The sequence below is a fragment of the Sorex fumeus genome, unplaced genomic scaffold, assembly GCF_029834395.1.
Source record: "Sorex fumeus unplaced genomic scaffold, SorFum_2.1 ptg000063l, whole genome shotgun sequence".
NCBI classification, from domain to species: Eukaryota; Metazoa; Chordata; class Mammalia; order Eulipotyphla; family Soricidae; genus Sorex; species Sorex fumeus.
Window position 1 is genome coordinate 75,441,875 of NW_026606120.1, and position 11,265 is coordinate 75,453,139.

The 11,265-nt window shown below is 51.6% G+C and overlaps 1 protein-coding gene across 1 annotated transcript; it reads left to right on the top strand.

The window, feature by feature from the left end:
- The first annotated feature begins 3,652 nt into the window (after positions 1-3,652).
- EIF1 (eukaryotic translation initiation factor 1) lies at positions 3,653-6,189 on the top strand. Its single transcript, XM_056128220.1, has 4 exons — positions 3,653-3,830; positions 4,480-4,643; positions 4,752-4,853; positions 5,385-6,189. Exons 1-4 carry the CDS (start codon positions 3,800-3,802, stop codon positions 5,427-5,429), a joined length of 342 nt encoding a protein of 113 aa, XP_055984195.1. The 5' UTR covers positions 3,653-3,799; the 3' UTR covers positions 5,430-6,189.
- Positions 6,190-11,265: the final 5,076 nt, after the last annotated feature.

Sequence of the window (11,265 nt, forward strand, 5' to 3'; positions counted from 1 at the left end):
AGGTTTATGTCTCAGTCATGCAAATATCAAACACATTTCCCTTTACCAATACTTATTTTTTCCCATGAAGAACCCCAATAAAACCCCACCCCCCACCCCTCCCCGTCCCTGTGAGGCAGATGAATTCTAGTTAACACTCTATCCGCTTTGATTAGATTGTTTCAATAAAAGATTCACCACTATTATTTAGAGTTTATCCCCCCCCCCCAATCAGACATGCTGAAAAAGCATTGTGAAGTGATTTGCTTTCTCCAGCTGGGTTCAAGAATTAAATGTTGGTTTTGGATTTCTGCTATTTTACTTATTGACCCTGGAAGTATTTCTACTGAAAGTCAGATAGTTAAGAAATTGGTTTCTGTGTTCTGGAGTCGTGGCCGTGCTGGAGAGCCGCTCGTGGGGGGCAACTGGTGGCCTCGGTAGGGCGTGAAGGGCGGAGCGAAACGCCCCCCTTCCCATGAGGTTTTAGTCGCCCCCACACTCCCGGCTCATACCTGCTGTCCACAAGGCTCCCATGTGGCCGCCATCTTTCTTTCCAGAGAGGAGAGGGCGAATGGGGCAACACCCTTTCCCCTCCGGCAGACTTGATGGGCTGGATCAACGCATAGTCCATTCACTTTTCTGCTCCAAGCTGCTGGGTTCTGCATTAAGTCCTTGCGCTTCTGGGGCCACGGCCGTGCTGGAGAGCCGCTCGTGGGGGGCAACTGGTGACCTCGGTAGGGCGTGAAGGACGGACCGGAACGCCCCCCGACCCATGAGGTTTTAGTCGCCCCCACTCCCCCGGCTCATACCTGCTGTCCACAAGGCTCCCATGTGGCCGCCATCTTTCTTTCCAGAGAGGAGAGGGCGAATGGGGCAACACCCTTTCCCCTCCGGCAGACTTGATGGCCTGGATCAATGCATAGTCCGTTCACTTTTCTGCTCCAAGCTGCCGGGCTCTGCATTAAGTCCTTGTGCTTCTGGGGCCGTGGCTGTGCTGGAGAGCCGCTCGTGGGGGGCAACTGGTGACCTCGGTAGGGCGTGAAGGACGGACCGGAACGCCCCCCTTCCCATGAAGTTTTAGTCGCCCCCACACCCCCGGCTCATACCTGCTGTCCACAAGGCTCCCATGTGGCCGCCATCTTTCTTTCCAGAGGGAGGAGGGCGGAAGGGAGCAACACCCTTTCCCCTCTGGGCAGAAATGATTGCCTGGATTAACGCATAGTCCTTTCACTTTTCTGCTCCAAGCTGCTGGGTTCTGCATTAAGCCCTCGTGCTTCTGGGGCTGTGGCCGTGCTGGAGAGCCGCTCGTGGGGGGCAACTGGTGACCTCGGTAGGGCGTGAAGGACGGACTGGAACGCCCCCCTTCCCATGAGGTTTTAGTCGCCCCCACACCCCCGGCTCATACCTGCTGTCCACAAGGCTCCCATGTGGCCGCCATCTTTCTTTCCAGAGAGGAGAGGGCGTCTGGGCCATTTTTGAACAAAGGGTTTCACAATTCCACTTTGTACCAGGTGCAGGAAATTGGGGAGCCAGTCCAAGACCAGACGAAGCAAATGGAGGGTGAGTCAGTGCCTAGAGTGGGAGAGAGGCCACTGAGAGAGGCTCCAAACAGTGCTCTAGAACGAACAAGGGAGCGCTGCTGTGTCCAGCAGGGCACATAGGGGATGCCAGGGTAAGAAGGGGAGGGAAGCAGAGCACGTGCCATGTCCCCAGAGTGAGAGTTCAGGTGTGTCTGAGGAGCCCAGGAGGTAAGACTAAGAGAGCAACTTCATGGCCCACCATGAGCCAGAAAGAAACTGGAAGCTAGAAGAGTTGAGACCAAGGACCAGGGTGACAGTACAACAGGGAGGTACTGATCTTGCCTGCACACAACCCAGGTTTGGTCTCTGGCACCCAATATGGTCCCCTGAACAGAGTCAGGAGCTATCCCTGAGGACAAAGCCAGGGCTTAGCCGTTGAGCACTACCTGCTATGATCACCCCCCCGAAAAAAATAAAACTCGTTTGCTACTTTTGTGGCCCTTATGATGATCTGTCATTTCATTTGCTGATCCCCAAACCTGTGTCAGGACGTAACTATAGTCTCTACAGTCTAAGGGGTCAATGCATGCAGAGGAAGGGAGATTGACTTGTATCGTGTATGTCCAAACAGCCAATGTATAGGCAATATTTTTTTTTTTTGCTTTTTGGGTCATATCTGGCAATGCACAGGGGTTACTCCTGGCTCTGCACTCAGGAGTTACTCCTGGCGGTGCTCAGGGGACCATATGGGATGCTGGGAATCGAACCCAGGTCGGCCACGTGCAAGGAAAATGCCCTACCCACTGTGCTATCTCTCCAGCCCTGGCAATATTCTTAAACAGATTTTCATATGAACACCTGGACTTTTAGCTCCTACTGAGAAGCCTGGTGCACAATGAACTGGAGGCAAAGTGGCCTCTGCAGCCTGTGTTTTCCGCACAGCCCCCAACACACTCCTGTTACATCACACTTGGACAGCAGACTTCATTTTACCTGCCTGGTCTCAGGAGACCTTTGGAGCCTAAAATCACTCTATTTACCCATGCAATCGAGCATTTCAATAAATAATTTGAAAGAAAAATTGGCTGTGTGTGTGTGTGTGTGTGTGTGTGGTTGGTTGGTTGGTTGGTTTAGGGGCCACACCCGGCACTGCTCAGGGCTTACTCCTTGTTCTTGGTTCACAGATCACTCCTGACAAGTGCTCTGGGAACCATATGAAGGGCTGGGGACCAAACCTGGGTTTTCCCTGTGCAAGGCAAGTGCCCAACCCTCTGTACTCTCTCTGGCCCCCAGAAAAGTGAGTTATTTTGGCATCAACCATTTACCTTAGCTTTGGGAAGGCTCTAGACCACACAAACTACTGCACAAATTTGTATGGCTCCTTTCTGGGACCTGGATTCTTTCCAAGAGGGGATCTCTTGAACTCCTCTAATGATCTGAACATATTTCTTCCTTCTGAAAAACTTTAGAGTTGATTTGTCCAGTTTTAGATTAGAAATCATTCTAATGATTGACCTAAATGAAAACATGAAGAGGACAAAGGATGTAACTCAATGGTATAACCCATGGCTGGCATGTGGGAGGCCCAGGTTCCATTTCTAGCACCATCAAAGGAAAAAAAATTGTTTATGCTGTTGCATGTTGAAATATCACTCTACATCGTTTTGTAAGGAAAGTGGGAATAAGTGGATAATTAGGTGGGTAAGAGAAATCCGTCCTGCTCACTAGGCTCAGACTCTCTAATTGCCTCTAAGGAGTGGCCAACGTACCCCCCAGGAACGCAAGCTCTTCTTCAGCAGCCCAGGGCTGCAACAGGGTCAAGAAAATAGAATGTGCCAGAGGACGCAGTGCGCAGGCGCGCCCTAAACCACCGCCCGTTCTCGGGACCGCCCCAACCCCTTCCGCCCACACTGCGCAGGCGCCTTGACAGACCGCGCCTTCCCTCCCCCTCCCACCGCTCCCGGGGTCGACGGGACGCCCGCCCGCGGGGCCGGCCCTCTGCGCAGGCGCCATCCCGCCTCCCGGCCCGCGGACCAATCGGAAGAGGCAGCGCCGGGGCGCCTGGGTGCCGACGCCGTGGGTGGGGCCGGGACGTGAGGGCAGCGCGCTGGCGTCACAGGGGCGGCTATATAAGTGAACACAGGCGCCGCCCCTCCGCCCCAGTCACTGAGCCGCCGCCGAGGACTCAGCAGCCTCCCCCTCGAGCCCCCTCGCTTCCCGACGCTCCGTCCCCCCCGCCCGCCTTCTCCCGCCGCCGCCTTCCGCAGGCCGTTTCCACCGAGGAAAAGGAATCGTATCGTATGTCCGCTATCCAGAACCTCCACTCTTTCGGTAAGCCGCGGGGGGAGAGGCCCGGAGGGGAGATCGGGGCCCCGCGGGGCTCGGGAGGGAGCGCGGCGCTCCCCGCGCGCAATCGGGGCTGCAGGGACCGCCGCGCTGTGCGCCCCGGCACCGGCCTCTCCGGAAGGGACCAGTGGAAATCAGCTCCGAGCCGGGCCCGGCCTCTCGGGTGGCGCATTTACTAATGGCTCCCGGGCCGCTGCCGGCCACACCCGCCCCCTCCCGCCAGCCCTACGTCACGTCCGCACGTCACTCGCCGTTGTCTCCGAGCGGGGGGTGTAGGAGGCGGCGCCCGCGCTGAGTGACAGGCGCGCGCGCCAATGAGGCGGGAGGCGAGGCCCCGCCTCGGAGCTCGGGTTCCGGGCGGTTGCATCAGCCGCGGGTGGGGCGCAGCCGCCGGGGCCCCGGCTTCCCCCGGCACGTGACTGGCCGCCCTGGGCGGGCCGGGCCCTGCGAGCCGGCTGTCCCGGACTGACCTGTTGCAGAGAGCTCTCAGAGGGCACATCCGATCTCTTGCTGCTCCGGGGCCCTGGTTGGTTTCGGTCTATTCTGCAACGTGGAAAGAGGGCGGGGGAGAGGGGAAGGTTTGAGCATCGGATCCCAGCGGCGTTATTAACCTACTTAACCCTTTCATTCCCAGACCCCTTTGCTGATGCAAGTAAGGGTGATGATCTGCTTCCTGCTGGCACTGAGGATTATATCCATATAAGAATTCAACAGAGAAACGGCAGGAAGACCCTTACCACAGTCCAAGGGATCGCTGATGATTACGATAAAAAGAAACTAGTGAAGGCGTTCAAGAAGGTCGGTCTCTGGCGAGGTCGCGTTCAAGTCACGTGGGGTGCATTGTCAGCCAGCGCCTCGGTGGTGCTATTTGGCCTGATTTGTGTTGCCTTCCTTTTGTGCTTGCAGAAATTTGCCTGCAATGGTACTGTAATTGAGCATCCAGAATATGGAGAAGTAATTCAGCTACAGGGTGACCAGCGCAAGAACATATGCCAGTTCCTTGTGGAGGTGGGTTCAGTCTTTTCCTGGTTAACTTGTTGGGGGTCCTACCCTGGCGTAACTCAGATTTGTTCTCAGTCTCCATTTCTGCTGAGGATCGATGTTTAAGTGCATAGATATATTTTATTTGCTTGTGTAGGGTTTTGCATGGGCCCACTTTAAAGATTGGCATTAGTGGAGCCAGATAGAGCTCCTGTACCTCGAGGGTGCTTGTGCCTAGTTGGAGCCCTAGCATCTCAAAGGGTTCTCGGAGCACTGCTGTGTATGGTCTAATTAAACAGCCATATATATATCTGAAAGTGTAAATGACACAAGTAGGGAGTGATGGTCGTTCCCAGTGCGAAAAATACCTCTTTGTTAAAAGTTCCACAGAATCCTCTCTGGAGGACAGGTTTTTGTGATGGTTGAGGCATGCGTCTTGATTCTTGGCTACTTACCAGTGCTCAGAACAAGATAAGGTGTCTCTCTTTTTTTTTTTTTTAATGGAGGTTTTGACCCTAAACCACCCCCTTTTGAAATTTTGCCCTTTTCTCTTTGCAGATTGGACTGGCTAAGGACGACCAGCTGAAGGTTCATGGGTTTTAAGTGCTTTTGGCTCTCTGAAGCTTAAGTGAGGATTTCCTTGCAATGAGTAGAATTTCCCTTCTGTCCCTTGTCACAAGTTTAAAAACCTCACAGCTTGTATAATGTAACCATTTGGGGTCTGCTTTTAACTTGGACTAGTGTAACTTCATGCAATAAACTGAAAAGAGCCATGCTGTCTAGTCTTGAAGTCCCTCATTTAAACAAAGATCCAGCGGTAGGTGCCTGGCAGTGCCCAGCCTGAAACAGCAGTAACATGTTTCAGCCAAGCCCAGAACCCCAAGATCACTATCAGCCATGTCTGGCCGGAATCTCCTGGCTCTCCCTCTGCCCTGAGAGAATGTCACCATGAGCAGTGCTCCCTGAGTGAGACATAGAGGCGAGGGCGGGGTGAGGCAGCAATGGCCACCCGGCCACTTGAGGACACTTCAGGCCATGGAAGAGCCTTGGCCTGGTGTCTCCAACCTGGCGGGGCAGGCAGAGCTTCAAGTGACCATCTTCCCTCTAGTGAGGTGACAGGGCATCTGGTTTGCCACCAACGTCTTTGACCAGAAGCCAGAATGTGAGGCCAACCTTCTATCAGTTAAACTTTTGACAAGGGAACAAAATTTCCAACTGATGTGTCATGTAGCTAGCTGTAGAGCTTGCAGCTGCCCGATGCCATGTGAAGTGACAGACTGGTTTTGGTTCTCCCCTTCAATTTTAATGTTATGTAATGTATTTAAACCCTTATTTAAATAAAACTTGTTTTCAGAAACACCTGGCTTGCAGATTCTGTTTCATAGTTGACATACTGTAGGAACAATAAGGGACCCAGTGGTGGGTGTCTGACCACAGCTGCTTTGCTGGGAGTGGGTAGGTTGGACCACAACCCAACAGTCTCAGTGGTGTCCGGGGAGTGCAAGACAAGTACTGTGGCCACTTGACTGACATCCACCTAATCCACAGCTTCTCAAGAGTTGTAAAAGGATTTTAGAGCCAGGGGGGGCTCGTCCTTGTTTCTTGTGATGCCCAGGGCCACCGTTGGCCAGCTTAAGCCTTCTAGTCTACTTGGTGGCTTCCGGGCTATCGCAGTTCCAGTTAGGAAAGGATTTCCCTGGTGAGAAGATGAGTAGGAAGTTGGAAAATTCCAGAGGGCCTCAAGGAGAGGGTTGCTCTGCAATTGACAGGGGTTGTCCCATAGTCAAGTTTGTCTGATTCTTGGGGCTGTTCTATTAGACACTACCTCCTGTGTTCCCTAAGAACTGGTTCTAATTTCAGGTAAAAAAAGGAACCAAATCACTGAGCTTAGAATGAATACGAGGATTCTAGTTGGCTTACGTTTGTTGCCTGTTTCGTAGATAAGCGGTCATCCTTAAACCCGATGATTTACTGTAAATTTGAACGTGGTAAAACCTTGTCCACAAGGCCAGCTACCAAAATGCTATTGAATCAACCACAGGAGGAAAGATGTACCACTCAATGCACATGTGGTACCGAAGACATTTGTGCAATCTGAAATCCTGAAAAGAAAGGGCAAAAGGGCATTTCTACCAGAGGCGCACACAGCTGTTGCCAGTGCACTGGGGCTGGGGGTGTGGTCTTCTGGTTCGGCATCATGTGACACCAGAAGTTTGTGGGGTTGAACCCTAGGACTCCAGCATGGACTCAAGCCCTTTGAAGCTGGTAGGAGGGGCTTCGCCATACTGAAGTCTTGTCTTCCCACCACCAGACCTTTCCACTTCCCGGCTTCAAGAGTTGCCCTTACACATTACCTGCTTGGTCTTTTGTGCTGCCCCTGTGCAGTACCACCCAGGGCCTACCTGCTTTTCGAGGGCCTATAAAACTCTTGAGATTAAGGGCAAGAGTGAGTACAGCTGGGTAAGGTTCTTGCCTAAAGTTCTTACATGTGGCTGACTCAGGTTCTATCCCTAGCACCACATAGGGTCCTCCAGTTCTTGCTGAGGAGTGATCCCTGAGCACAGCTGGGTGTGATCTTAAAAAAAAAAAAAAAACTGGAAAGAAATTGGGACTGGAGTGACAATACAGGAGCTCAGGCACTTACCTTGCACTTGACAGATTTGAGTTCAATCCCTGATCCCTGGCCTCCCATATGGTCCTGTCCTGAGCATCACCAGGAGTGATCCCTGAGCACAGCCAGGTGTGACCAAAAAAAGGAAAAAATTTAGTTACAAAATTTTATCAAAATGCAAAATTGTGTTTAACACTACAAAAGATATCCATATTTGTTGTCGGTTTGAATCTCTCGAATGATCAGAGACCGCCAAGGCTACATCCGGAGGGGCTCCAGATGCTTATGGTGCCAGAGATTGAACTCTGGCCCTGTGTGTGCCTGTTCAGCTGTGTCCCAGCCCTCTGAGCCATTTTCAGCTCTGCAATGTGATTGGTTTTCTATTTGTTTTGGGTCCACTCCCAATGGTGCTGGGAAGACCACCTGCATACTGGCCCAATGAGCTTCACCCCATACACACTCCACACTTGTTTTTTGACCACACTCGATGATGTTCAGGGGTCACTGCTGGCTCTATGCTCAGTGATTTTTAACCAATTACTTCTGGTCTGCTAAAAGGACCTTATGAGATGTCAGGGTATTGAACCCAAGTTGGCCACTTGCAAGGCAAGCACCCTACTCAGCTTCACACACCCCATAATTCTTCCATATAAATGTATGTAAATGTAGCACTGTCCTCCCATTGTCCATAGATTTGTTCAAGCGGGCCCAGTAACGTCTCCATTGTGAGACTTCTTGTTACTGTGTTTGGCATATTTAATACGTCACGGGGAGCTTGCTAGGCTTTGCCATGTGGGCAAGATACTCTCGGTAGCTTGCCAGGATATCCGAGAGGGGCGGAGGAATCGAACCTGGCTCGGCCAGGCTGGCCTCGCACAAGGCAAATACCCTACCGCTGTGCTATCGCTCCAGCTCGTATGTAAATGTAATAGAAAAAATACAGTATCTTGGCCAGAGAGATCATACAGCAGGTAAGGCACATGTCTTGCATGCAGTCAACCCAGGTTCAATCCTAAGTACCCATATGGTTCGCCAAATGATCCTTGAGCCCCATCAGGAATGAACCCTAAGCACAAAGCCAGGAATAAGCCCTGGTGTGACCCAATAGCCAAAAAAAAAGACTGAATTTTCCTCTCTCCCATCCCACTCCTCTTCCCTCCCTGCTTCAGTGTATTGGGCTGATTGTGGAGCCAGAGCTCACACAGGACCAGTGCCCGTGTCTGGGTAAGCTCCTGCAGTGCAGATGGAAGCTGGCAGGGGATCACGAAGAATGCAACTGCCAGGATCAGCTCATGCTCAGCACATGTAGCCGTACCAGGGATGGAACGTGGACCCTTTTGCTAGCAAGATAGATACTTTAGTCCCTGAGCCATCTCCTGGTTGGGGAGGTGGGGAGTTGATGGGGAGGTGGTTGGACCACATCAGGTTATGCTCAAGATCTCTCCTGGCAGGGCTCAGGATCATATGCAGGGATGGCACCAGAGGGAAACCCAGAAGGTCTGGTTTTTTGAGTTATTCTTTTTTTGTTTTTGCTTTTGGAGTCACACCCAGTGATGCTCAGGGTTACTCCTGGCTCTGCACTCAGGAATTACTACTGGAGAACTACTACTCGGGATCGTGTGAGATGCCGGAGATCAAACAGGTTGGCCACGTGCAAGGCAAATGCCCTCCCCACTGGACTATTGCTGCAACCATGTTTTGTTTTGTAGCTTGTTTTGGCCTTCCTGGCTGCACTTGGAGGCATGTGGGGGCGGGGCAGGGGGCATTGCTAGTGATCCTTGACCTGGTCATGCAGTCCTGACCTTTTGGATCCTGGGTGAGGCATGGAGGTGCTGAAAGGGAAGCAGAACAGGGAGCATGAAATGCCAGGAACTGAACTCAGAACTTTGTCCACACCCAAGAAGTCTTTTAAACTTGTATCCAGGGGCTGGAGCAATAGTTCATGCGGGTAGGGCGTTTGCTTTGCACGAGGCCGGACCGGGCTCAGTTCCCAGCATCTCGTGAGCTGCCAAGGGTTCCCAAGAGTAATTCCTGTGTGCAAAGCCAGCACTGCTGGATGTGACCCAAAAACAAAGAGATGATAATTCTGTATCCAAAGCTAGAGGGATAGTGGCTGGAGTGATAGTACACAGCAGGAAGGGCTTTTGTATGCGGCTGACCTGGGTTCAATCCTCAGCATCCCATATGGTCCCCTGAGCATTTCCAGGAGTGATTCCTGAATGCAGAGCCAGGAGTAACCCCTGAGCATCTCCGAGTGTCACCCAAAAAGCCAAAAAAAAAAAGTTATATAGATAATATAGGGGTTAATGTGCCTGCCTTGAACACAGGCTGACCCTAGTTCAATCCCTGGCACCACCTATGGTCTCCCAAGAACTCCAGGAGTGATTCCTGAGCAGAGTCAGGAGTCAACCCTGAGCAGTCAGTCCTTATGGGAAAGCCACAAAGCACACAGAAGAAACTGCGGGAGAAATGGGCTGCCAGGGAGGAAATTTGGGCACAGAGAAACATCACAGAGCCAGTAGAGTGAGGCCCCAGATTGGATTAGAAATGGTTTGAGGGGCTGGAAAGATAGCACAGCGGGTAGGGCATTTGCCTTGCACACGGCCAACCTGGGTTCTATTACCAGCAGCCCATATGGTCCCCTGCGCACTGCCAGAAGTAATTCTTGAGTGCAGAGCCAGGAGTAACCCCTGTCCATTGCCGGGTGTGACCCAAAAAACAAAAAAAAATGGTTTGAGGGGCCAGAGCAATAGTACAGCCGATAGTGCTTGCCTTGTATACAGCTGACTCTGGTTTAATCTCCCACATCCCATATGATTGCCCCAAGTCCACCATGTGTGTTTTCAAGAGGTCCGGCGGGGCTCTGTCTCTTCCGCCGCCCTGGGGGAGGTCGATGACGATGGGCAGGTGAAGGAAGGAACGAGGGCTAAGCTGGTCGGTATCAATTGTAGTTTATTCCAATCTTCACTCTCACCTCTAACTCTGCCTTCTGGAGCCCGAGCCCGCACCTCAGCCTGAGCCTCTGCCTGAGCCTCTGCCTGAGCCTCAGCCTGAGCCTCAGTCTCTGCTCTCTCGAGCCCGAGCCCCCTTCGAGCTTACAGTCTTGGTTTATATAGCAATCACGTAGGGTGGTGACACAAAGGTGAGTTGAACATTAACAAATCGGCAAGAGAGGTAAGACCACTCCTCAAGGAGATTAACTCAAGGATAAAATCTCAGCTAAAGAGATTATTCCAGATTATTAGGAGATCTGGTCAAGGGTGGGATCCCAACAAGGGTGTGTTCTTTCCTCAGCTAGTAATCTACTTAAATAGTTGTAGTAAGTCTACGTTCAATATTTCTAGCAATGTCATTCTGTGTGAGCACAGTAAGAGATAAACTTACAGTTAGGTTCTTCCTGAGGGGTCATCTCACTATATATATATATATATATATATATATATATATATATATATATTACAGTCCTCAGGCCAGGTTAGTCTTCCTAGCCCCACAGGGTCCTAGTCTCATCGTTACTTACTTTTGGATCATGACAGCATTTGTCCATGATCGTGCCCTCAACTTATAGTTGAGTATTGTGGTGCTTTGGCCTGGCTCATTTTGATGCCAGGGTAGCTCACAGCTTGCCCTGGGTCCATTCAGTCCCTCGTCGGGACCCTGCTTTTGGGGTGCTAGGAACTAAGGGCAACTGAGTCAAGAAAGCAGATGCCCAGGAGTAAATATTATTCGGAGTCAATCAACTCCCAAGTTACAAAGCATAATATTAACTGTCTTCCTGTGTTCATACAGAAAGGACACTGCTTTAAGGTTAACTATGCAAAGGACATA

Bases quoted from the DNA above. Each gene is read 5' to 3' on its own strand.
- EIF1 (XM_056128220.1), top strand. From the start codon at position 3,800: ATGTCCGCTATCCAGAACCTCCACTCTTTCG. The intron at 3,831-4,479 runs GTAAGCCGCGGG...TTTCATTCCCAG, and splicing joins CCAGAACCTCCACTCTTTCG to ACCCCTTTGCTGATGCAAGT. The intron at 4,854-5,384 runs GTGGGTTCAGTC...TTCTCTTTGCAG, and splicing joins TATGCCAGTTCCTTGTGGAG to ATTGGACTGGCTAAGGACGA.